At 38.5% G+C, this 26,258-nt stretch overlaps 1 protein-coding gene across 7 annotated transcripts in view; it reads right to left on the bottom strand.

The window, feature by feature from the left end:
- Positions 1–11,254: 11,254 nt before the first annotated feature.
- KLHL15 (kelch like family member 15) overlaps positions 11,255–26,258 on the bottom strand; it is a 32,507-nt gene continuing 17,503 nt past the window's right edge. For all 7 annotated transcript variants that reach the window (XM_073798909.1, XM_073798907.1, XM_073798908.1 and 4 more), the window contains one exon: positions 11,255–16,553. In XM_073798909.1, coding sequence (XP_073655010.1) covers positions 15,444–16,451 — 1,008 coding nt within the window. In that variant the 5' untranslated portion in view covers positions 16,452–16,553 and the 3' untranslated portion in view covers positions 11,255–15,443. The remainder of the gene's footprint in view (positions 16,554–26,258) is intronic.

The following is a 26,258-nucleotide window of genomic DNA, read 5'->3' as shown; positions in this document are numbered from 1 at the left end:
AGCCCACAATTTTGTAATTTTTTTGAACTCTCTCTTTACTCTCGTTATTGTGGCATATATTTTTATTAAATTTTTTTTTCAACAAGTATGTGTTGGGACTTCCCTGGTGGTCCAGTGGTTAAGACTCCCCACTTCCAATGCAGAGGGCGTAGGTTCAATCCCTGGTTGGGGAACTAAGATCCCACATGCCACGCAGCATGGCCAAAACAAATATAATAAAATAAAAAGTGTGTGTTGATGATATGCTTTTGAACCCTGACAGTGTGGAAGAGCGGTTCCCAGCATGGGCTTAGAAGATCAGATTGCCTAGGCACCATCCTGGCTCTTAGATAAGGTACTCAATCTCTCTAGGCTTCAGTTTCCTCATCTGTAAAATGAGGATAATAAGAATTTCTGTCTTACAGGGTTGCCCATGGAGTGCATGAGTCAATATATATAAAGCACTTAGAACAGCGCCTGTCACACAGGGTGTGGTTTTCTTTTTTTCTTTGGGCCGCCCCGTGTGGCATGCGGACCAGGGATCAAACCTCTGCCCCCTGCAGTGGAAGCATGGACTTAACCACTGGACCACTGGGGAAGTCCACACAGGGTGTGTTTAATATCTGTTCCGTATTATTGTGAAAGACAATTTGGCAGAGCACGCAAATCTTCGATTACAATCTTTTTCTCCACAAAGTCTAGCTGTTGCTCCATTTTCTTCTGAAAGCTGAGGTTGCAGAGAAGCCTGAAACCAAACTGGTCTTGTTGCCTTATAGCAGAGTGGTTAAGAGCCCTGGTCAGACTGCCTCGGTTTGTGTCCTGGCTCTTCAACTCACCCTGGATGTGCGACCTTGGGCAAGTTACTCGACCTCTCTAATCCTTACTGTCGTCATCTGTAAAGTGGGGCAGCTCCTAGACCTCCCTGTCGTGGACCCTTTGCATTTGTTAGCCAAACCATCCTTCCTCTCTTTTATTTGTCTATTTTTTTCTCACTCTAATCTGTTAGTTCTGGGACTTCTAATCACAGTGTCCTCAGCCCCTGGCCAAGTATCTTCCTCCCTCCTCTTGGCCACCGCGGTGGATCCAAGGGCAAGCCCAGAACATAAAGACAACCGGTGTCCTTCCGTGGTGAAATCACAAGAGGGACCCTGCCTTTCTTCCGGGGTAACTGAGCTGGGACAACGTGAGCCCGGAGCTGCGTGTGCCGCTCTGGGGGAAGCCTGCCTGCTCCCACGCGGAGTGAGAGAGCTGAGGCAGCTGGAGAGCACAGGGATCCTGACAAGATCGTCCGAGTTTCTGAATCCAGTCCACTTAAAGGCCAGCACCGCCACTTTACTGGAATGCTCTGAGGGTTAAGTGAGAGCGTTCACGGAAAGCACCAAGTGGCGTGTGGAACTCAAGGTAAGCCCTCAATTAATGATGACTTGTTTTCTCCTGCCGTAACGATCACAGGGTGTCTTCCCCTTGTTAAAAGTTGTTGCCAAATGTGTCTGTGTGTAGGTAGTTCATCTTCCCTGAAGTGTGGCAAGTTCTTGCGGTCTGCAGATACAGGTCTTCCTCAAGCTTAGGAAGACCATTTTCTCGAAGATCTTTCATTGCGTGTCTTGGCTGGGAACAGCGAGTACCTGGGTGCTGGCGCTCGCTCTCTGTTCTCCGTATCGATCGATCTCTCTCTCGTCGTTCTCTCCTCCACCTCTGCCTGATGAGTTCCTGGGGGCGTGCACGTGGGTGACAGTGTTAATCCCAAGAGCGCTTGACTCCTTCCTTGTTCTACCCCCAACCCTCCTGGGCCACAGAAGGCCTGGGAGGACGAAGCCCCTGGCTGCCATGAGGCAGCCCCTTTATCCGGAGGGGTCCCCGGGGAGATGGGCTTCGGCCATTTCCCGGGCCAGGGCTTCTCTGTCTTTCTAGCAGCAGTGCTGGCAGGTACCTGCCATACACGACTTCTCAGTGACAGACTTCAGGCAGAGTCGGGGGAGGAGCGGCAGCTCTGCAGGATCCCACAGACCACTGCTGCACAGGCCTAGCCTGGGCGCTCAGAGGAAATGCAGAATCTCAGGCCCCATTCAGGACCCACTGCATCACAAGGAGCGTTTCTCACAACATCCCCAGGCGATTTGGTGCCCATTAACCTTTGAGAAGCTCTGCTCCAGAGCACAGGCCACTTTAACCCTTTTGTTCATGATCCTTTTGTTTTTGTTTTTTTGGTCTACTCACAAAGTCATTCTTTACAGCAAGAACCTTCCCGGACTTTATCACCAGACCAGATCACATCATGTTCTCTTTATTGCTTACTTCATCTTCATGTGAATTTTCCCTTAATGTAATGTTATTATCATAAAGTGGGGGCTCCAGTGCCAGGGACTAGGAGTCTTATATGCACGGTCCACACTTCACTGAAACTTTAACTTTACTAGGTCAGATTCCTGCTGTGTCCTTGGCTCGCCTCACCTTGCCATAGTTGTGTCAGCAGCTTCTGTTTTGTTCTTCACTCCATAAGAGCTCAATGATTTGAATACTTTCTCCTGGAGTTTAGAAACTAACTAATTTGTTTCCACTCACTAACCCTGATACATTTTCTTTCTCCAGTACTGGATCAATATTGCCCACCCAACAGTAACAAAATATTAATGGCTAACATTGGTTACCACACACTGTAGACATGGTTAATCTCATTGTAACTCCATCAGGTAGGTTCAAATATTCCCATTTTTTGGATGAGTTGGAATTGGGATCTTTCTCTCTCTCTTTAGGATGCTTCCATTCTCATGACAAAATATTATGTGTACTATAACGGGTATATAGAAATTCAATATACAATTTTGTCTACTTTTGTGTACCTTTGCATATTTCCATCAGGAAAAGGTACGTAAAAGCAAAATAAATAAGTACTGTCTGTAATAGTGGATGACTGTCCAGTGTATCTCTCCAGCTCCGACCTCTCTTCTAAACTTCATCTAGATTTATATCTAGGGACTTTTTTGACCTTTACACTTGTGAACACCTCACAAGCATTTGAGACCTGATGGGACTGAACCTGCACTCCCGCTACTTCCTCCCCAAATCGCTCTTCTACCCATCCTTCCCATTGTAATTTATGGCATCATCAAATGTCCTGTACTCAAGATGGTTCCCTCTCCAGCACCTCCTGTACCCAACCCATCACCAAGTTCTGCCGGTTGTAACCTCCAGAGGATGTCCTAACCATTCGCTTCTCTGTCTGCAGTGTCAGCCACCACTGTTTTCCAAGTCATCATCACCCTTCACACTTCCTGACCCACTCAGTGAGAGTCCCAACTCCATCCTTATTGCCATCTGGGGACCAGACGACCCTTTAAAATATAAATCACATTGGCCACTTATTCAGAACCCTTCAATGACTTTCCATTTCCCTTAGAATAAAATACAAACTCCTCACCCAGCCTTAGGTGGCCTTGTGTGATCTGGCCCTAGTACCTCTCCCATCACATCTTGCACCACATTTCCCACCTTCCTCTCCTCAGTCCTCTTTTAGTCTCTCTGCTGCCCCACCTGCTTTTTTGTTGCAGAGCTACACACCCCTGCCCACTCTCTATTTTTCGATCTTCTCTTACTCATCCTTTATATCTCCAGCTATATATTCCTTCTTTAGAGAGACCTTTCCTAACCACCCAATCAGAACTGGCTTCTCCTGAGTAATCTTTATAGTGCCAATTGTGGCAGCCATCACAATTTGCAATTACATGTTAATTTGTGTTTAAGGGTTTAATGGCTGCCTCTCGTACTCTGAAGATAGAGAATATGAAAGCCTTTAGATCCTAGCACCTAGCACAGTGACTGGCACATAGTAGGTGTTCATGAAGCATGTGGTGAAGAACCGAATCTCCTTGTCATTGTCTTCTGCACTCTGGGAAAGCATCTCAAAGATGTCTTTCACATGAGCAGGTGAATTTTCTACCACATCCTTTCTATCCTTTACTGACTTCATATGGATTTTAATTCTCCTGTTGCCTTTGGAATTTTCTTAGTCTTTGAGTCAACTACCTTTTCCTCTTTTACTCTTCATCTTCCTGTGACCTTTTGCTCCTCACGCACAGAGGTTATGATTACTTGCAATCTTTTGAAGATGCCAAGTAGTGTGACTTCTTTCTTCAGGACCTGAAAGCAAATAATTTTCCACAAATATTTCCTTTCTCCGAGTCTTCCAACTACTTATTTTATCCCATAGTCTTTGTTTGTAAACCCCAACTTGTTTTTTCACCCAACTTGTTTTTTCACTTAAGTCATACACAAATAAGGGAAGACCCTTCCAGACTCAGTGTGTCAACAGAATGCATGGGTTGCCTTTAGTCTCAACTTCTGTTTGGGTAGCAGTCCCATCCCTTTGATACATCTGTAGTTGGAAAGTGGGTGAGTTGATGAGCACAGCTTCCAGTCCACATTTCAGCTTCTAATAGGCTTTCTCTCATTGCACCTGTTGAATTCTGGTGGTTATTGCCCTCCTCTCATTGTCTCCTTCTCTGGTACTGGAAGCCAGTGGCAGTAAGTGAAACTGTTCTTCCTATATCTGTGGTCACCTACACTGAGTAATGGGGGAGGATATGCTTTACACCACGGCCACTTGGTCCTTACTTCCTGCCTAGTTGATTGCTGGGCTTGTTCTGTCTCAATGTGAAAATGTAAAAAGACAGTTGGGTAGACTGAGGGGTGGGGATGGGGGCCGGAGGGGTCAGAGGGCGCTGGTGGGGGTGACGGGTTTCAAGGCAAGGGGCAAAACTCAGGAACAAAACTGCCTCACTTACAGTGTAGCTCTTTGGAATCAAGAGAATTGAATGCCCAGTTCTCTGGCTAGTAAAGGCCCGAATCTGTGAGTCAGGACACAGTTGGTGGAGCAATAACAATATACCTTAAAAAAATATATTTCTCCACTTGCTCTCTTTCATGAAGGGAAGCTGAGTATTCCATAATGTGAAGTATGGATCTATTTTTCTCAGTCTAACTCCATCTGCCTTAAAATTATTTTCAGGGCTGCTCACAATTTTATATTATGTTGCCTGTCAATCTTTCATTATTTTAATGGGTTTTTATTCTTTTCTGTAAGGTCATGGGATATTAGTGAAAAGTTGTGAGGAGTTTCACTGGAGGACTGTAATATCCAATTTTTCTCTTATCCGCTTTCAACAAAGAACTCTGCAGATCCACAGAATATTCATGAATATGATTTTTTTTTTCTTAACATCTGCTCCCATAGCTCTGTCAGTGAGGAATTCATCATTCCCAAAGCATTCCATATGCTTTTCCACTCTGCATTTACCCATGCAATTTCCCCTGGCACAAATCCTCTTCATTTTTTGGCCTCTAGCAATTCAAGAACAGGATGTTTCGATCCTCCTCTTCTTTTGAGCCGAGGACACTGTGACTCCATGTTTGTGAGTACAAACATTCTAATCAGAATCATGCCAACATTGATGAAATTTAATGAAGAACATATTTTCCTGAGCAAACTCAAATCAATTTAATTCCTTGATATCATTTTTCTGTATAATGCAGGTAAAATGTTTCTAGTATATATTTAAATTTATTTGCTTTTATTTTACTGAAATTATTTTCATCTGGAAAATTCTTGTTCATAAAAATGTCACCATGGAGACCTCTTTTAAAATTTGTCCCAATAGGGCTTCCCTGGCGGCGCAGTGGTTGAGAGTCCGCCTGCCGATGCAGGGGACACAGGTTTGTGCCCCGGTCCGGGAAGATTCCACATGCCGCGGAGCGGCTGGGCCCGTGAGCCATGGCCACTGAGCCTGCGCGTCCGGAGCCTGTGCTCCGCGACGGGAGAGGCCACAACAGTGAGAGGCCCGCGTACCAAAAAAAAAAAAAAAAAAAAAAAAATTTGTCCCAATAAAAAAATTTAACCTCTTACAAGTGAGTTTACTTTTATGGCAATTTTGTCTACCTGGGAGTAACCCTGAGCCAATGACGGACAGCAGTTGGATGATAAATATCCTAGCTTCCTTGTCCTCTGGTGAGATGACTCAGGTGAGCTCTACACAGTTTTTCCCAGTACCCCGGGGAAGGGGGTGGGATTGACCCCCAGTCACCCCCAGTGAAAAACTGCTTGCTGATATACCCTTTACTGGCTCATCCCCAGCCCTTTCTTACTTCCCACCTCCCTACTGATGCTTTCTGGAATGACCTCTTAGATCATTCTAATACTCTCATTCTAGTCTCAGATGGAGTCAGCTTCCAGGGAGTCCAACCTAAGATTACAAATATAATTGTATAAAGTTTTTGCCATTGTCAGTTATATTGTGTTGATTATTTTTATGGAGTTTAAATTTTCCATGGTTGGTGTTTTAATTCCCAGCGATAAAAAAATTTTTAATGAGTTAAAATAAATGAGCCCCTAAATAAAAATGAGCCATTTTTTCATCTTAACAAATTTTACTAGGTGCTATTCTATGTTGATTATTTCTACCAGAACTAGAATCCACTTGAATAGAAAACTGATAGATTGGATCTGGGTGCATGCCTGGGTCAGAACCTCCTGCCTCATGTGACATCCTGTGCTTTTTTGCACATCCTTTCTTAAAAAGCCTTTTTCATATTCTCCACCTAGAGAAATCCAACTTAATCTCCACGACCAAGTAGAAATGCCAATTCCTCCATGAACCTTTTACTGATTCTCATCAATAGTAACTATAACTCTGAGCTCCCACAGCATTCCTGTTTTTCCTTCTACTTGGCACCCTGTCTTAAGTGATTTTTAGGTGTTTCTGTTTCCTCATTAGATTGAGAGCAAAGTAGATCTTTTCTTTCACTCCCACTAGCACCCACATAGCAGGTATTCAATAAGAGTTTGAATGTATGTTTTCATTACAGAAGATGGAACCCTACAAAGAAAATTCTCATAATCCAGATCTAAGGAGAATGCTGTTTAGGGTTTCTTTTGAATCTGTAATGTATAACATGCTTTTCTCAGTATTTCGTCTCTCAAATATATTTGATTCTTAATCATTTTGTTACATTAGTATATTTTCCATCCCTTTGTTTTCTCTAAATTGTTTTATTTGCTTTCCATATTTAATGAAATGTGATATGATTTTTAATAATTGCCAATAATTAAAGATACCTAGTCATCGTTTGAAATACTATACTGAAGAGTGATAAAGCATAGTTGATGAAGAATCCTTCAAAATCCATAAAACACCAAAATATCATTGAAAAATGCATAAATGACATGAACAGGAATTCACAGAACATATGACAAATAGACATGTGAAAATTACTCAACACTCACTATAATCAAAGAAATAGTAATTAAAATACAATTTTCATCTATTAAATTGCTAATTTATTTATTTCTAAGTACAGGGTATGGTAATAGAGAAACTCAAATTCACTGCTGATGTGAGTTTAATATTGTACAACTTTCCTGGAGCTTAACCTAGCAATATTTGTCAGGGACTTCAGTTCATTTTTTTATTCCATCTTACAAAACTACATTTAGGAAACAATTGTAAGTCTGGAACATATCAAATGAAAGAAAAATTTTAAACGTAGTATAGGAACAAGAGGGGCATGGTTAGATAAATTATGGTACAGCCATATTATGTAACACTAAGCAATCACTACAAATATTTTCAAAGAAATTTTAATGACTTGTGAAATTGTTTCTAATAAAATTTTATGTGGAATACAGGATACAAAACTAATCTCACTCATCTCCATAACACTCTGATCCCTGAGACAGCTTTCTATTGACTCCTTATTTTCCTAGGTATGAGTCACTTTCCTGTTTCTTAGCATGTCTCACAATTTTTCATTAGAAACATTTTAGATAATATATCGTAGCAACTCTGGATCCTGTGGGGTTGTTTTGCTGTTTTTTTGGTTTGTTGTGTGTTAGTTTAGTGACTTGCCTGGAGGAATTGTGGTGGCTATTCCCCGCCCCCCTCCCCCACCCATGTACAACCACTGCTGTCTCAGCTCACCTTTTTTTTTTTTTAACTCTTGTTTTTATTTTTAAACTGGGATGCCCAGGGATCACCGGAGTCATCATAGCTTTGTGGTCAGCCAATGATTGGTCAGAAGTTACACTTAAACACCTTGAGCCAGTAAAGCTTCTGCCCTTTGCTGAGCAATCTCTGTGTGTGGCCTGGGGAATGCATTCAAAGTCTGTGCAGTTTCCAAGTCTATTACAGCTTTTATTTTCTGTGCTTGCAAGGCCTCACATCCAGCCAGGGACAAGTAGCTTGCTAGGGCCCTCTTAGGTCTCCCCTTAGTTACACACAGCCTTGTCCATAAGCACAGCTTCCTAGACCACCAGGGTTAAAGTAAATAGCTCATTCACAAGATCTCCTGGTCTGTCCACTAGTCTATTGCTAAACCCAATCACTATTGAGACCTCAGGCTAGCTGCAGTGTCGGCCACAGTGACACATGGGATTCTCCACACTCCATTCCAGAGAAAGGCTGACCCCTCCAATGGCCCTGGTAGAATTTCCATGCCACAGAGCTGGGGAACAAGGAGTTAGGATGAGAACAGCCCCAGGCTAAGACATCAGACTCCCACTGTCCTTACTGAGGTTCAGTACATTTTCTTGAATAAGTGCTTCTCAAGTTGTTGGATGCCTTTGGTCAATTTCCAGAGTCTTTACATTTTTTTTGACAAGTTTGTTCACTTTTATCATTTTTTTTTAGGGAGAGGATTTGCTGAGCTCCTTAGTTGGCCATTCTGGAAGTCCTGCTCCTTAAATCATACAAGTTGTACAAATTAATCACACAAACTTATCTTACTCCTGGGGGGAGAAGGTGGGACCTTCCTTGGGATGTGAAATCCCCAGGGTAATGTTGCCTTGGCAAGATTTTCACTTCAAGCCTGGAAGCTAACTGGAGCTGCAGGAGTTAAGTCCTACTTTGTAAACCAGAGGGCCTGAATCAGTGGTCCTCTGTGCTTGTTTTCTTTCAGTTACTCCTTAGCCAGGTTTTTTCAAGAGCATTCATGGATCATATATATTCCATGAAAAAAAGAGCTCCGTGGTCAAATGTTTGATTTACACCTAGCTAAACAAAATCAAAGGAATTTACATAAGGACTTCTCAGAGGCTTTTAACATGCTAATGTTTGAGATTCTCTAAGAAAGAGAAATGATATGTAGGGTTTCCTCAGATTATCGTGACCACTGAACACTATCCCCCCCCCACCCCAAGAGCACTTCAGGGGATTAATGATCTGCAAAACACCCTTTGGTCTTGTTTTATTTGACATTTTCAGCCTGGGTCAGAAATACTGGATATTAAGGGAAGAACTATCTGTTGACAACTGTGATAGCTGTATGCATCAACCTTTTAGACATAGGAGCGATGGTAGTGGAAACTGAATGGAGGGAAATTCCTCTGGGAGGTCAATTTTGGCAGACAATCTAGCTCTCTAATACAGCTGCCCCTCCTCACCAGCAGTATTTCACTGGTGATCTTCCAAGTTTCTGGGTTCTATTTTTATTAAGGCAGACTTATCATCTGCCAGACATTAAGTCAGACTCTTGGAAAATAAAAAGACAGCATCTGTCCTCAATGAGTACAGTTAAAGGTAAGGTAAAGAAGACATTTATAATCAAGTTTTAGAGGAGGTGGGGTCTAGGTATCCACAAGGTGCTATGGTAAGACCAAGGGGACATTTAAAAAAGATGACAAAGGCCATGATGCCCAGGCTGGTTCTTGAAGGCCAAGAAAGGGTTAGCCAGGAAAAGAAGAGGGAAAGATCATGTGTGAAGGCAGAGAGGCTGGAGAGAACATGGCATATTCAGGGAACTCCCAGCAGCTTGCATAGCTAGAGAATAGGGCACAAGAGAGACTGAACAGGTATGAACGGCATGCTAGGGAGTCTGAATCTTATTCCCACGGTGAAGGGGGATTACTAAAGGCTGTTGAATCTCAGGATCAGGTTTACCTTTTGAAATTTCACTCTGGAAGCAGTGTAGAAAATGGATTGTGGAGGTAGAAGATCAGAGAGAAAGCTCCAGGAGGCCAGCATGGATGGCAAGGTGAGGGCAGTTGAGAGTTTAAAGTGATAGGAGTGGGTGAAGACGTTGGGGTGAAGTGGGAGAAAGGCAAAGGTAGCGCCACATAATAATACATGGAATACAGGACAAGGGGCAGGTCTGGGGGGGAGAAGATAATGTATTGAGGTTTGCACTTGTTCAGTTTGAGATTCCAATGAAACATGTGAGAGATGTTCAGAAGATGGTTGGAACTCTGGGTTGAGAAATAGAGATTTAACAGGTATCAGAATAAAAGTGGTAGGTGGAGCCATAGATGTGGGTGAAACTGGACAGGGAATGTATAGACTGAGAAAAAAGCAGAGACAAAAACCCTGAGGAACTATATTATCTCCCTCTTCCAAATGCCTACAGAATCTTTTTGTAACTCATATAGCAATAAACATTTAGCCCAGTGCCTATTATGTACAAAAAGTATCATGCTAGATATGAGGGTACAAAGAGGAATAAAAGAAGGTCCCTTCATCCAAGGAGACTATGATCTAACTGTGGAAGGAATTACACCCAACTAGTATGCAAAATGAAATGAAATAAGAGCTATAAATGTGTTGAGCATAGAAGAGGCAGTTAATTCAATGGAAGAGATAAAACAGGTTTCAGGAGGGGAGGAGCGCATTTGAGTTGGGCTTTGCAAAATAAGTGGACTTTGCAAGCAGGGAAGGGGAAACAAGGCAAGCGATTTGAAGCTGGAAATTAGCAAAGATCACAACAGAATAGAGTGCGGGAAGTGACAGAAAGAGGCGGGAAAGGTGGCTTGAGGCCAGGATCCAGGGAATCCTGTCCATGTTTCTCAGGAGTCCGTTTTAAAGAAGGCACACATGTGCCTAAATATATCCAAGTGCTTGTGTTGTAGCAGATTCATTTCTACCGGATTCCCTAATTTCAGAAATGCCTTTAAGAACAATGAATCAAAAATGCTAAGGAAATCTAAAAATCACCAAACTAAGGCTTGAGGGCTTATAAATGCTTTTTCTCAGTTCTCTATTTCCATTCTGCAAAACTCTGTTAGTGGAACTTTAATTACTTGGCTTCACTATAAAATTTCCATTGCATGTAAGTGTAAATAATTTCACTCAAATGCTCTCATTTCAATCTGTGGCTGAAAGCATCGGTAGAAATTACATTTTTGTGGCACTTCCTTGGCACATTGAAGGAAAACAAAATGTATACTGTTAATCAAGTCATGAGCGACTTTGAAAGTGATAGATTATATCAAGATAGTAAATAATAAGAGATGAAGTATATTTTAAAGATTAAAAATATTTTATTTAAACTTTTCTTCATAAACACTTTTAACATTTTTTTTCAATTTAAAAACAGAATGGATAGCATAAACATGTTTTGAATAGATTATATTCACGGCTTGGGAAAAATTACCTGACAAAAATGTAAAGGCTTCCAAAACAGGTATAAAAGGCAAACCTTAAATTATTCTAAGATTTTTAAATCGGCCCTAGGATTATTTGACTACTGGCCCAAAATGTACCTAAAGGTCAAAATATTTTTTCTATAGACAAAATATGCCCAAGGGGTATAGGGCATATACAAGTTAGATAGAAAATAACCTCTCTGATCACCTCACTGGAACATTCCTTCAGAAAGCAAACACCTAATCCTTACTGATATACTGATTAATAAGGTTTTTAATGTAGTTGTTCCCAAAGATGTAAAAAGAAAATCTAAGAACATTAAGGAGGAACAAACAAAGCTGACAGCATTCTCTCAATGTTACTCGTGTAATATTGAAGTTATACTGGTATACTGAAAGGAAACGACTTCCATGAGTTTACCTATTCCAGTCTATGTCTATTGAATATTTGACTTTATAAACTCTTGATAAACTAATTTTTCAGGACTTTCATTTTTAAGATAAATCTCTTTTTAGAAGATATTTATCCCCAAACCAACTCTAATCTGATAGAATGTATGATCCCTAAAAATGTTCAGAGTACAAAAAAAAATAAAAAATGTATAATAGGCAAACAGGAAAAATGGCACGAGCAGTTTTACTGCCATGTAGCCCTCATTTATATCTAATTTACACTATTATCTATGTTGTGTTTTACTTCAGTCTAAAATTTTAAATTACGTATTCTCAAAAGAGCTAGTCTTTTCTGAGAGATAGCTTATAAACTGAAATAACAATTTATATTATAAACTGAAATGTTATGACCTACAACCACATATACATATATAAAAATAGTCCCACTGAACGTTTGACATGTTTAGATAATGCAGCTCAAATAATTTGTTATAAAATACTTTAAAGCTTAGTTTCATGTAATTAAGACAAAACCATTTTTACCACTTCTCCCCACACAAATGTGTGTCCTTTACTATGACTCGAGCAGGCTTCCCAGAATGAGGTGTCCAAAGGTGCTGCTTTAGAAAAGATAAGTGAAGGGCTCAGTCGATATTTCACAAATTATAGTAACACTCACACAGAGTAATGAGGACACAGAGAAAGCTGTCTCAAGAAAAGCTAATAATTCTATTAATTAAGCTTTACTTTTTAAAAACCAGTAGTATTTCTTCCAATACAAAACCTTCAACGTGAGAATCTTGAATTTTATGAAAAGGTTGTAGTGCAAGGATTTTCTTTAAGCAGATTAAAATAAAAACTTAGAAGGTCAAAGACATGGAAGAGAACAAACGTTTCTAATTAAGATGCAATTAACAAAAATCAGCTATTTTTGTAAAGTCTGGCATTTAAAATGTAAAGTGAAAATTAACACACAAAGATCACAGCAATTACACTGTATAGTTTTAAATCTTACTGAATTTTAAAAAAACTATTTTGAGCACATATAATGTATATAAACAAAAATGGTTCCAAATGAAGCACACAAAAAATAAACTTGAAAAAAATTCTATGAAAAAATTTTCCATAGTTTAGTATAACAAAAATAAATCTCTTTCAGCAATTAAACCATAATTTTAAAAGGGAATGTAAGTTAATCATGGATTTAAAATAAGCTAAATTAGCACTACATATAAACAGAAGAGTTTTCTCATACATTCAGAACCCAAGCAATAACAACTATTCTTAAAGCTCAAAACTGATTACAGCTGACATCAGGTCAGACATGACTTACGTGTGAAGCTTAACCCAGAGTTAGTTCAAGTTAAAAGATTTCACAAATTTTCCAAAACATGAACTTTGATCTTGGCCTTGTGTTTTTACAATGAAGACCAAGAATATTCAATTGTTTGCCCAGATCTTACTTTAACTAGGACTACGAAGTCATATCTAAGCAATTAAAGAGAACCACCACTGGAGTGTAAAAGCCTGATGGGGTTCCCTGTCTCGGTCTTTTCCAGCAAAAGACAACAATGAGGAAAATAATGAAGACGTTACTGTTATTTTCTTTAAAGCAAGACAGCACACATATAAAACACTAAGCCAACTAATATATTAGAAAAAGAATTAAACGGCTAATCTAACTCCTAGTTTTCAAAAGTAAAATGACTAAAAATGATTTTTAAGATGTAGAAAAAGGCTTTTACCCATATTACCATGGGAAACAGGATACTGAATTTCATTTTTAGAAACTGAAAGTAAATGATAGGACCACTTAATAAAAATTTAAGTCTCATATACAAAAGAATATTAAGTTGATTTCTAAAGCCAATCCCAATGTTTCGCTTTTTAAAAAACTACTTATGTACCTGACTGTTTCTAGCCTCCAGTTGTAGAGTTTTAAAATCAGGTTTTTTTCATAGTTGTCTATTTTAATTGCAAAAATGAAACAAGTCTTCACATTTCCATGATTTCACTCTTCCATTTTATATTCAGTGGCGGCAGCAGCAAAAAAAAAAAAAAAAAAAAAAAAAAAGTGAAACTAGAAAATTTACACAACAGCCATATAGAAGGCATTGCAATATTGCACCAATATCCTAAGATCTGGCAAGTTCTGCCAGTGTAGGTCTAGTCTGTATCATATATAGAGTCTACTCAGAAGAAAATGGCATCAGTTTGAATGATCCACTCCCTGGTTATTCTTGCTTAATTTTGACAACTATATGCTTTTTCTTCGAGTTTAAAGAGTTGAAAGGTGCGGCTAATCCTAAAACACTTACTATAAATGCTTTTAAACAGTTATTCTTGATCCATTCTGAACTTTGAGGTTACTATCTTTCATGCTAGTAGCTTTCAGTAAATAAAACAAAAGCTGAGGGCTTACATCCCCAGTGCCACTAAATATTTTGTACTAAATAAACAAGTAGATATGACCAGTTAAGATTATAATTCTATTCCTTACCTCTAAGTCAAAACTGAGCTCAAATTTTCCACAAGTTGCTACTTTCCATTCAATAACAGATGCAGCAGCCTTATTGAATGTAAAGAATGGGAGTTGCACTTACTTTTAAGGGGCCTTTATTTAGGACTCTGGTATTACCTAAATTCTCTTTAAAAGTGCTTGCACGCTGCAGGGCCAGGGCTTGTCATATACCACTCCGATTCTCACTAAAAACAGGGTAACATTAAACAGACTGCAAAGAAAAACATTTTCAAAAAGAAGACATACATCGATAAGCAACACTAACGTTTACTTTTGAAAATAAAACATAAAATGTTAGTTTTCATAAAACCATACATGTTTCAGGAATATAAGGAGTTTGAATATTACTGAATCAGTATGGACTGAAGATAGGCTACTCTGATACCAAACGAGGACTCCAGTTCTTTTAACTTTCTAAAAATGTTAATACATGAAAAGACGTTACATCTAGAATACAACAAGTATGGCAAACCGTGTGTGCAAGTGCACTAGCTTAAAAATATAGAATCCTAACCACGCATAAAAGGGGATGTGCCTTATATATTCATAAGATGTAAGCAAGTATGGATATGCTCTCACTAACACAATGCAGATAAGAGAAGGCAGCTTAGAAATAGTGTTCTGAATATAAAAAAGTTAAATTTGTAGAAAATTTATATTTTTGCATTTTCAGCAAAAAGCCATGCAAAAAGGTCAAGAGTTTTAAACTTAAAAAATAAAATCAAAAAGTCTAACAGACTGCAATACACCGAAATAAATGTTCAAAAAGATTTCAGATAGAGATAGGAACTGAAATTACATCCAGTGACACTTATCAGGTCTTCTCTTAGAAGATGCATGACTCCTACACTGACATTTGAAAGAAATGTTTAAAGCATAACATCAACTTCCCAGATAAGTGAATCGTTCTATTAAACTGCTTCTGGAAGTAGTTTCAAGAGCTAGTGCTTAGAATTGACTTATTGCATGAGTTTGAGGCCACTAAAAAGAAAAAACAGGATGCGAGAACAGAATGAAAACATTTTCATGTATTAGACCAATGGCTTTGATAGTAAAACTAGTGAGGTTCTTCTTTATGTGTTTTAATTAACTACTTTGTCTCAAACAAATTTTTTGTTTGGCTTTATTGAAGGGAGAAAGATGCCATTAGTTGCAACGTCTGACCTCATCCAGTATATATTCTGGAAAATGCAGGTTGCATACTTGTAAACCATCCAGCTTGCAGGGCATCCGCGGGTACTCATCTTCCTTCCATTTGTTTTCATCCGGATCAAAAGTGAGAATAGAATCGCTGTAATGACCATTGTAGCAAAGGCCTCCAAGAACCATTATCTGTTTGTCCAGCACAGTCACACCATGGCCACTTCTACCAATTGGCATGGACGCCAAGATGGTCCACTGATCAGTCTCTGGGTTGTACACTTCTGTGGAAGGGCATCCCTGAGACTCAAAAGAGGCCCTCAAGATCACACAGACACCACCGAAGACATAAAGCTTGCCGTTGTAAGAAATCATCTTGTGAAAACATCTAGCGTAATTCATTTTGCTCTTATTCTCCCAACAGTTGGTAACTACTTGAGTTCTCCTGGTCCGCTGTTCTATGGTCCCTTCTTTACTGGGGTCAAACACGCACACTTGTTTGGAGGTGGAAGATGAGGTGATTCCACCAGTGATAAACAACTTGTTATTGAGCACTGTCCCCTCATGTCCATACTTGTTAACTGGATAAGGATCCACAAATTCCCATTTATCATTGGTGATATCATATCTCTCTGTTGAATAGAAAGTCTCATCTCTGGTTCTGCCTGCTACAGCGTAAATAAACTTTCCAATAACACCAACTGCAAATTCTGAACGTGGTACAGACATGTCTGCCATCCGGAGCCAAGAGTTTTGTCTCGGGTCATACCTGAACACTTTGGAAGAAGCATGGAATTCGCCATCTGGGCCCAGTTCTTCCCCACCCAACAAGAACACGAAGTTATTCACGATAGCAAGGCAGTCCGGACGCAGAGGTACTTGTGGGCCCTCCAGTTCCCACCAGACTCTTGGTTTCTTTAAGAGAAGTATTTTACTGTTAACCATGCTATGTCCAATCATGCCTCGGAATACTGTAGTTTGGGGTTTGGCAGAGCGGATGCGGCTTGATTTCATGTCCAACAGAGGCTGCTGGTGAACGTTCTGAAAGTAATTCAAGGCTTGGTCAACTTCATAGCGCAGCTGTCGGGAGTATCTATAAAATTCTGATGTCTTAACCTAAGAATACAAGTAAAAGAATTTAACAACAAAAACAAAAAACAAAACATCAATGGCAAACAAAATATCAAAGCCCACTAAGATGATTAGCTTATGATTTTAAGCTACTTTACTAAAACTGATTTCCTGTTAAGATCACATACTTTCTTTTTATTATTTTTTTTACAAAGCTTTTATCATATTTGTTTTTGTAATTTCTATTTGTACTAATTTATGCACATTCCCAATCTTTTTAAAAGTAAACAAGTTATTTTCCAGGCACAAGCTAAATTCCTCTAACAAAATGTATTAATCATCTAATATATGTCGGGCCCTGGGCTACAAGTGGTGGCTATACGAGGACAAGTAGAGGTTTCACAGTAGAGGAAATGTTGGCCTTGGTTTTCTTAACCACAAGGAACACTGTAAGAACACCCATGGCTGAATAATTTGGGGAATTAAGTTAGTGAGTTAGTAAAAATTTAAATACACACAAAATTCTCAGTTGGTTTTTGACATAAAAACTTGGTGTGATATCATTAACTCCTATAGTAATAATTCAGTTGACAAGAAAAGGTCAAACTTTTTCCTTTTTGTTTTTGGGGTTGGAACTACCTAATTATAATGACTGCTAACATCTTATGAAGCACTTTTAAGTATCATGCTAACTACTGTGGGGAGATGAAAAAAAAAAGTATAAGATGTGGTCCATTTCCTCAAAGAACTTAGAGTATATTTCAGGAAATGAAAACAAATACACATCTACCAGTTTTAAGTAAATGAGGCAATTGACAGTTAGGTATGAAGCTGTATAGCTCATCTGTGAGTGCTATGAACTTTAGATACAGAACATATCAAACTGGTCCAAAACATTCAAGGGATGTTTTGTGAAAGAGGTAGGAAGTTGGAAACCAAGCAGAAACAGCCTGTATCATAATGACAAGGGTGAGAGAAGAGGGCTAGGATTTGGATGGTTACCATTTGGATCCTGTAGAGATAAAATCAACAGATTTTATACTTTTTCTCTTTATTGAAATTGTTCACTATTATTATTTGCTGATTTCTTTCACAGTTATTTTGCTAGGAGGAATTAGGTTGTATGTCCAATCATTGTGATCGTATGATTAATTCTTTGTATTAAGAACAATTATACGATCTTTCCTCTTAGAGGGGTCATTAGGCTAACAAATTAAATATTTAAGGGCCTACTGTGCACAGCCAGTAGTCTGACTGCCTCACAGGTTTTGAAGTAACAGAATCAGCATAGTAATTAAGCATGACATCAAGCAGCCCAGTATGGTGATTAACAATTCGATTTAGGAAATATCTGACTTTGCCACTCACAAGCTGTGTGATTTTGGGCAAGTGACTCAGTATCTTTAAGCCAGTTTCCTCATCTGTATTACTGGGACAATAGCGCCTACACCTCATAACCCTAAGGTAGGAGACAGGCAAGATAATCCTACACGGAAAGGACTTAGTATGGTGCCTGTCATGTGGCAGTGCAGAAAAAATTACGGCTGCTATTAGCTATTATTACTGACCAGGGGACATCTGTGGAAGTGTCACTCAATTTACGTTAATGCATCTGATGATGTGCGTTTGTTTGTGTAAATATTCAGTCTTCCAGAAAGTAGAGGAGAAATGAGAAAAACTGTTACTCTGTACCTAATCCTCACCAGAAAAGCATGACTGATGACATGCAAGTAGGAGGAAGCTTTAGAGGAAGCAGCCGTGTTGTTTGGAGATCAAGAAAGAAGGGAAGGGGAATGCTGCCCATAATGGATAGGCAGATTTCAAGATTTCAAAGGAAAAACAGGATCAATTCCAAGATCAGAAACTGTGTAAAGAAGCTCAAGAAGGCTTGGAGGCTCTCAAAAGCATAATGCTGACTACATAATTGCAAAACATACTGATGAGGGGAAGAAAGGGGGAAAGTATCTAAAAAATCTGATGTGCTGCAGAGAGCTTTCTGGAATTCGGATGTTAAAAAACCACTTACGACAGATGGTAAAAAACAGGCACATAAAACAAGTATTAAAAAGAGTGAAATGGAGCTGTAAGAATATTGTGAACAAAGCTAAAGCCTTAGGAGGAACTGTGACTTTACAAAGTGCCAGATAGTGAATAAATGGCATTTTAGGGGTTAAAGTAAAAAAAAAAAAAAAAGTAGAGGAAAAAGTGAATTCCCCCCTGGAGGAGGTGGTTAATGTAATATTAACAAAGATAAAGAGAAACAGCCTCCTATCTTATTCCCATTCTCGGCTAAGAATATTATATTCTTTCCAATCTGAAGATCAAACACAATAACTAAGAAAAAACTTAAATCCAAGATGGCTGAGAAAAAAGAAAAACCAGGCAGATATTCTCACCGAGTTCAAGTCATCTGATCTCACAAATCACGTCCTGGGATCCTAGGAGCCTTCACAGATAAGGTTGCTTAACTGCTCTCTGTAATGTGTGTGGAATCATGAAGGATGGCAGAGGACTAGAAACCAGACAGATTTCCGAACTAAGACTGGTTAGCTTGAGCCTGATCCTGCATTGTTAAAAACTAGTTAGCACTTGCATATAAGAAAGCACTACAAACTAGGAGGCAACACATACTCACCCAGTAATGCCAAGACTGACCATTTCTGGTTTAATTTTTGATGATGTAACAACACTGCTACAGAATGAGAGAACCTATGACTTCAGCAAAGTAATCAACAAAGCTTAGTCATAAAGAAAACAGAAACACTAGGGACGCACGAACCACCTGAAATTGCAACAGTAGTTATGTTAATGCATTTGGGGGAGAGGGGGGAAGTCCAAAGCTTTTATCAGATGTTCCAGGGATCCACAAACTCCAAATGTAAAGCTTTAACTGACTCTATCCTCACTGCGAACCAACAATGTGATATGACAGTCTTAAGAATAAAATCATGGACTGAATTAGACAGTCCCACCCTCTCTGTTCAGGTGAAACCACAACTAAGTGTTCAACTCCACCAGTGTACTTTAGACAACAAAGTGGATCATGTCGAGAAGACAGCAAAGAGATCCAAATCACAGGAAGAGCGGTCAAACAGATGAAGAATGTTTCAATCCACGAGAAGACTCAGGAGAGAAAGATGGCAACTGTTTTCAGGACCAATAAGTAGAAGTTAAGAGAAAGACTTTAGGCCAACATAAGGAAAAGCTTTGCAATTAGGACTGACAACATAATGGATGTTCACTGCATTATTATTTGTAAGAGCACAAAAACTGGGCACAACTCACATATCTATTAATATGAAATTGGTTGACCAAACTCTGGTATATAACATGCAATCGTTAAAAGGAATGAGATTAATCCACATGCAGTTAACACAGACATTCAAAATGTCAAAATGACAAAACCTGCAGAACTGTATATATAATACTCTCAAAAAATAAAAATGGACTGTTTTGCACAGTCAGCAGTATATGCAGGGGGAAAATGTATATAATACGAGTACAACATATAGTTACCAGTGAGCTCGTGAGGGGCTTGCCCTTTTGAGATTCGAAATAGGTCTGTATTGGGCTTTTCTACAGGGACTACAGTAAAAAGGGTACAGGTACATGTTCCCAAAGTGAAGAACTGTCTACTTCTGGAGTCTAGCATCCTGCCACTGAAGGTAGTGCAGGTGTGGCCACCTAACAGGAGGGCTGGAGAGGAATTCCAGCATCACACGAGGACTAGGCAGAATGGACTATAATGGCTTTCCACCTTCCAACCCCAGGTTCTTGCAGATCATGTCAAACTGGGCCAGCTTAATGGCTTCCTAGAGTCACTTCCTAGCCTTTTCTTTTTTTTATATACCCAATCTTCTGGTCCCTTTGTCCTCTCCCTATTCATTCTATCATGCTCCTTTGATATTTGGGTTCCACTGAGTTTACAAGAATCACTTCAGCACTATGTTGAAGTCCCAGTCAAAGCTACATCTTTACCTGATCTGTTCTACCTCTAAGCCCACAATAATGGAAGTTGTGCCTTTTTAGATAGCTATTATACCCTAAGAGATATTCTAACCAAAGAAATTTAGTTCCTACTTCTCTCTGCCAAGGCTAGAAGTTCTAGACCTACCTTGCCTTTTCCCAGGGCTACTTATTGCTGCAATTTTCCTCTAAAACCACACAATATCAATAAGCATAACTAGCTTCTCCATTCATGATAGAAACAGGAAATTAATGAATCTGTGATAATCCTGGACAAAGTAGTTACAGATACACTCTGCTTTAAAACAAAAAGTGTAGGGCCAAAAGCTTCTTTGTGAATGGAATCACTTAAAATGCATTAATGAAGGGAGCTATCCAAAAAGAAACGTGTGGCTCATCTTTTCACAGAGAAACCATTTCTCTCATCATTTGCTCCTCATATAACAGTTTAACTATCTGTGTATCAGGCTCTCTCAAAAGAAAGATATGGAAAGAATGACATTTCTTTCATGTTCTGAATTACTTTCCTTATCCTTCCTAGGATTTAAAAAGCTGTCTTATTTTAAAACTTGGAAAGATTATCACTTTTCTTGCTTTGATATTTTAAAAAATTGTATTATGAAAAGCATTTTGAAGTGAAAGTATTTATTACCTCTTAAAAACAGTGATCTGAACATTTTAAATTGGCCATTTCCTCCTCTAATCTTTTGGTTTAATGAAATTGTGTGCATGCACATATGCATGTAGAGAAAATGTGAGAAATTAATAATTTTGAACGTGATTCCTCTAAATATGTTTATTAAGTCAAAGAAATAATAGCTAGCCATTAGCACTGGGTAAAAATTCCATGATTCTCTTCTCATTGTCAAAATGTTATATAATCCACTTACTAACTTTTTAACTTTTCAAGGTAATTTGTTTATACTGCTCTTAATTTTGAAAGAATTAAAATGAAGCAGGCAATATAATTAAAACAGGCATTTCCATAGAGCTTACTACCTTTATTTGATTAAAAATCTACAATTTAAAAGTATCTACTAAAACAGGCTATAGTTTAAAAAATTATTTTAGGCTTTCAGCCAGCCAATTTAAGGTATTATCAGCTGTTTCACCTTTCAAAAGGATTTTTTAAATGCCCAATATACTAAACCAAAGAAACAAAAGGCCTTTGATTAGTTTATCCAGTTGTAGGGAGGTGGGAGGGGTGAGGACTGAGGGTTAGAATAATCTCTGAACTCAAGATCCCAGGTTTTAGACTTGACACTGTCCCCAAGTCACTGTGTGACCATGGAGCCTCCAGTTTAGGTATTTTCCCTTTATAAAAGGTGTAAGTTGCATGAACAGACATCTCTCTGGCCCTCCTACATCCAAAACTGCTAACCTAATTTTTGCAATGATGAGTATAAGGTGTCATGTGGAAGGAAGACTGAGTCCTGGCTGTCAGTTTTATCATTCTTCCTCCATGATTCAGTATTCTCAAAAGAAATACCCAGAAATAAAGCAGTTACTGTCATGGAGCTTTAGTGCGAAAACAAATTATGTCTTTGGGAACCACAGCTACATTTGATATTAATTTTGATATTCAGTAAAATGTGGAAGTCTTTATATGTTGTATTGCAAAAGCATCTACCCTGATATCAGAGGTTTACTTATAAAATCATGCTCAGGGCTTCCCTGGTGGCGCAGTGGTTGAGAGTCCGCCTGCCGATGCAGGGGAAACGGGTTCGTGCCCTGGTCCGGGAGGATCCCGCGTGCCGCGGAGCGGCTGGGCCCGTGAGCCATGGCCGCTGAGCCTGCGCGTCCAGAGCCTGTGCTCCGCAACGGGAGAGGCCACAACAGTGAGAGGCCCGCGTACCGCAAAAAAAAAAAAAAAAAAAAAAAAAAAAAATCATGCTCAGAACTGAAGCTTGTATTGATTTATGTGACACACAAAAAGCTAGTTACAAAGTACCTTTAATTAATCCCTTTGTCCTGAAAAACTGAATAATGACCAGGGATAAGGCTATTTTAAAAAATTAGTTCCTGTTAAGCACAAATCCTCTCAGTAACACTATAATTGCAGTCAAATACCAAACAGTTAAAACAAATTTTAAAAAGGATTACACATCCTGTCTTCTCCAAGTAGGCAAGAGTCTAAAGTATTGACAGCTTCAGAAGGCAAGTGACCAGGGCAAATGGGGGAAAGGGAAAGGACTCCCTCACGACAATATTCTTATAAGAGTTTCAGCACAATTTGATGAGTCCTCTATCCCTTCAACTTTTCTATAGATAGTGAAAAATATTTAACTCAAAAATAAATGTGCTTCATATGTAGAAAATAAAGTTATGGTTACTAAGGGGGAAAGGGGGGCGGGTGGGAGGGATAAACTGGGAGATTGGGACTGACATATACACACACTACTATATATAAAATAGATAACGAGTAAGAACCTGCTGTTTAGCACAGGGAACTCTACTTAATACTCTGTAATGACCTATATGGGAATAGAATTTAAAGAGTGGATATATGTGTATGTGTAACTGATTCACTTTGCTGTACAGCAGAAACTAACACAACATTGTACATCAACTATACTCCAATAAAAATTAATTATAAATAAATAAATAAATGTGCTTAGGGAATTCCCTGGGGGTCCAGTGGTGAGGACTTGGCGCTTTCACTGCCAAGGGCCCAGGTTCGATCTCTGGTCGGGGAACTAAGACCCCACAAGCTGCGCTGCAAGGCCAAAAATAAATAAACAGATAACTAAATAGGCTTAGAAAGTCTAATTTCCTTCCAATTTTGGTACAACAGTAATAGAGCACCACTAGAAATTAAATGAGTGCACAAGCCTAAAAGGTAGAAAATAATGTAAAAGACTTAAGAATATCTTATCACCTGATTACACTAATATGTAGATAGTACAACTAAGTTCTAGAATTCACAACTTTTTTTACACAATTTTTCCCTACTTATGGAAATACCCTCAACTACGTCAATATTTTATTTATAAATACGGAAGAGCAGAAGGAAAGTCAAATAAAGGGTTTAATCCTAGAACTAACTTCTGAATGAGCAAGGCTTACCTATGACACATGTAACATTTTCTGGGTAAATATTAAATTTGAGAATTACAACTTTAAAGCCTAAAATCTTAATATACCCCCGTGGTTCCTTTCCTGCTCCTAACCTTTTCTCCAGTCATTTTCTGAATTCTCTGATCCTTTTCGATTTCTGCGTATCATTTGGTTTCTCTCCCTCTCTTTATTTCCCAATTCATTAAAAAGATTTTCTCCTTTTACAAGTAAATGTGGCTGTCCCCATTCCATGTCTTCCTCTCCTGTTACTCCACAGTCAGTTTCCAATTCTATGCTTTTGTCTTCATCTCCCTTTTATTTAAAAGGAAAATCAGCAAGTTAGGTTGAATTTTTTAACTCCCATTTTCAGTAGGTTCCTACCAGCTTAATACAACCTTCTAATAGTCTCTTTCCCAGGGGATTTCACAGCAGTCAACACCTAGTCAACTCCAGGAACCTGGAGTGAATGCAAGTCAAAGGTGGAAAATAAGAGCACTCCATATCTATACACAAAGGGCAGAAGACTGGAGAGGGGAAAAACACCTTGGGTGATTTTTAAAGAAGTGCACATGTATTAATTACAATCATCCAAGTCCATGGGGCTGGGAGGGAGGGGTCGATAAAAAAGAGACTGATGCAGAAAAAGACATTGACTGAGAAAGTACGCTTAACCCACTGACCTAGTTTCAAACAAAAACCTGCTAATCTCTGTGCTTTCACTCCAAGGGGCAAGTGAGCTGATTGTTAAGTAATTTCAAGTTTATAGCTGTATAAGTACTATTTAATATATGAAGAGGATTTAAAACTTTTTCAAAAACAACTCAAGCTTATTAGAAATTCTAATCAAATTTCACATTGGAAATCCAGGTTACTGTCTTCTAAAAAATATTTTTATTGTCAAATACAGCACTGCTTGTTTCTTCTAAAACTGTGAGGGTTAGAGGGAAATTTGTTTTTTCCTCTAGATTTGTCTGGCTGTAGTTTAAGTCATTAGAAATAATTACTTTTTTCGAGTTTTGGGGCTAAACTGTTTTAACACTAAAGTTAATGGTTTGGTTTCTGGACAGAAATTTTGGATTGGTCAAGTGCTAGATTAATCAAATCATGTTGCAGTGCCTAAGTGAAGGAATTCTGAGGGGTACACAGCCCCTACATTTTTACATAGATGTGTCCTTGCCCAGGCAATTTCATTACCAAGTGGGTTGTGCCTCAACCAAGATATCGCACCACCCAAGCACGACACATTAAGAATAAATTTCCTTATGTGTCATAGTCCATTGTTAATGCTATATAAACCAACTATGCTGATAGAGAAATATTTGGAAGATTATCAGTGCTTTGTGAAGACCAGTTCTGAGAGCTACCATGTTCTTAGGAAGGTACTAAGGGTCTTAGTAAGGTATACTTGGATACTTAATTTGTAATCCTTAAATTCTATCAGTTTCAAGGTGAGTCCAGGACACCTTACCCCATTTTAAACTGTAGCTTTTAAAGCCACAAATTCTGGTCCTTAAGTAAAAGACATTAAAAAAAAAAAAAGTGTTAGCCTTTCTGAAGCATTTTCACTCTGATCCTAGGATTAATACTCACTAGTAATGAACTTATCTTTTTTCAATGGACTATCGAAATTATCTCAAGGCTGTAAATATCCTTATAACAACAAACTTTTATAAAATGCAGATATGATTTGCTAAATCCAAATATATTCTCAGTGAAGGAGAACTAACATCTTCTCGCATTAAAACATTAGCTTTGCTCTTCAAAAGTTAAATAAACCTAATTTGGGGGGATATGGTGAATTACATTTAACAGGTTAGGGGGAAAAAAGCACATTAGGGTATCTGAATATCATGAGCTAGTTTATAAAACAAAATATTTGGAATAAAGCAGAATTCATCTATATAATCTGATTCCTTAAAAAATAATTTTCTTTCCTTTTGAAAAATTGTAAGATCTTATGATTATGATTAATATAATTTCTAAGGGGATCATTAATATGCTAGATCTTACCTTACGCATATTTATGATACTGAAGATGCCCTGGGTTCAAAAATATTAAAATGTCACTTTACTAAAAAATCAACATATGGGTATTTTAATGAATAATTTAACAATTTTGCTAAAAAGATCTTTTCTGTACAAAAAAGTAGAAGAGGCATTTTGCCAAATATACATTTACTTAATAAAATGTTTTCAATAAAGCAATAATTGTTTTTTAAAAACCAAAAGACCAAAGAGAGCAAAGTTTAAACTATTTAAATCTTCACATCACTGAAATTCAGAATGACAAATGTCAGGCCTTATCTCTGTTAACAGATGCAAAGACCATTAGAGTTAGTAAAAATACATGACGCAGACATTTGCATTACGTAAAAACTGAGATTGAAGTCTAGTATTAAAACTGAGAATGGACTATAGTTAAAATGAATCATACTCCTAACCAACTATGTCAAAAGGACAAGATCCTTAATTTTCAGCTTTCCTCGATTATACAGGGAAAACTCCAGAATTCTGCTTTCACACCTTACAGTGTTCCCACATCTTACACTTTTTTCAGTGCCATTAAAATTCTTAGGCTATGTTTTGTTCATGCAAACATGTTAGAATTTTCACAGCTCTGTAACAACTTCTAAACCACCCAAGCAGGCCCACAGGGTTAACTACATGCTTCCTGTACATGAGGGTCCTCTCCCTACTCTAGTAGCTTGGACTGAGAAGCAAGCAGAC

The sequence above is a fragment of the Tursiops truncatus genome, chromosome X, assembly GCF_011762595.2.
Source record: "Tursiops truncatus isolate mTurTru1 chromosome X, mTurTru1.mat.Y, whole genome shotgun sequence".
In the NCBI taxonomy this organism is placed as follows: Eukaryota; Metazoa; Chordata; class Mammalia; order Artiodactyla; family Delphinidae; genus Tursiops; species Tursiops truncatus.
Note: the sequence above shows the minus strand (reverse complement) of the source record. Positions and strands in the feature narration are given on the sequence as shown.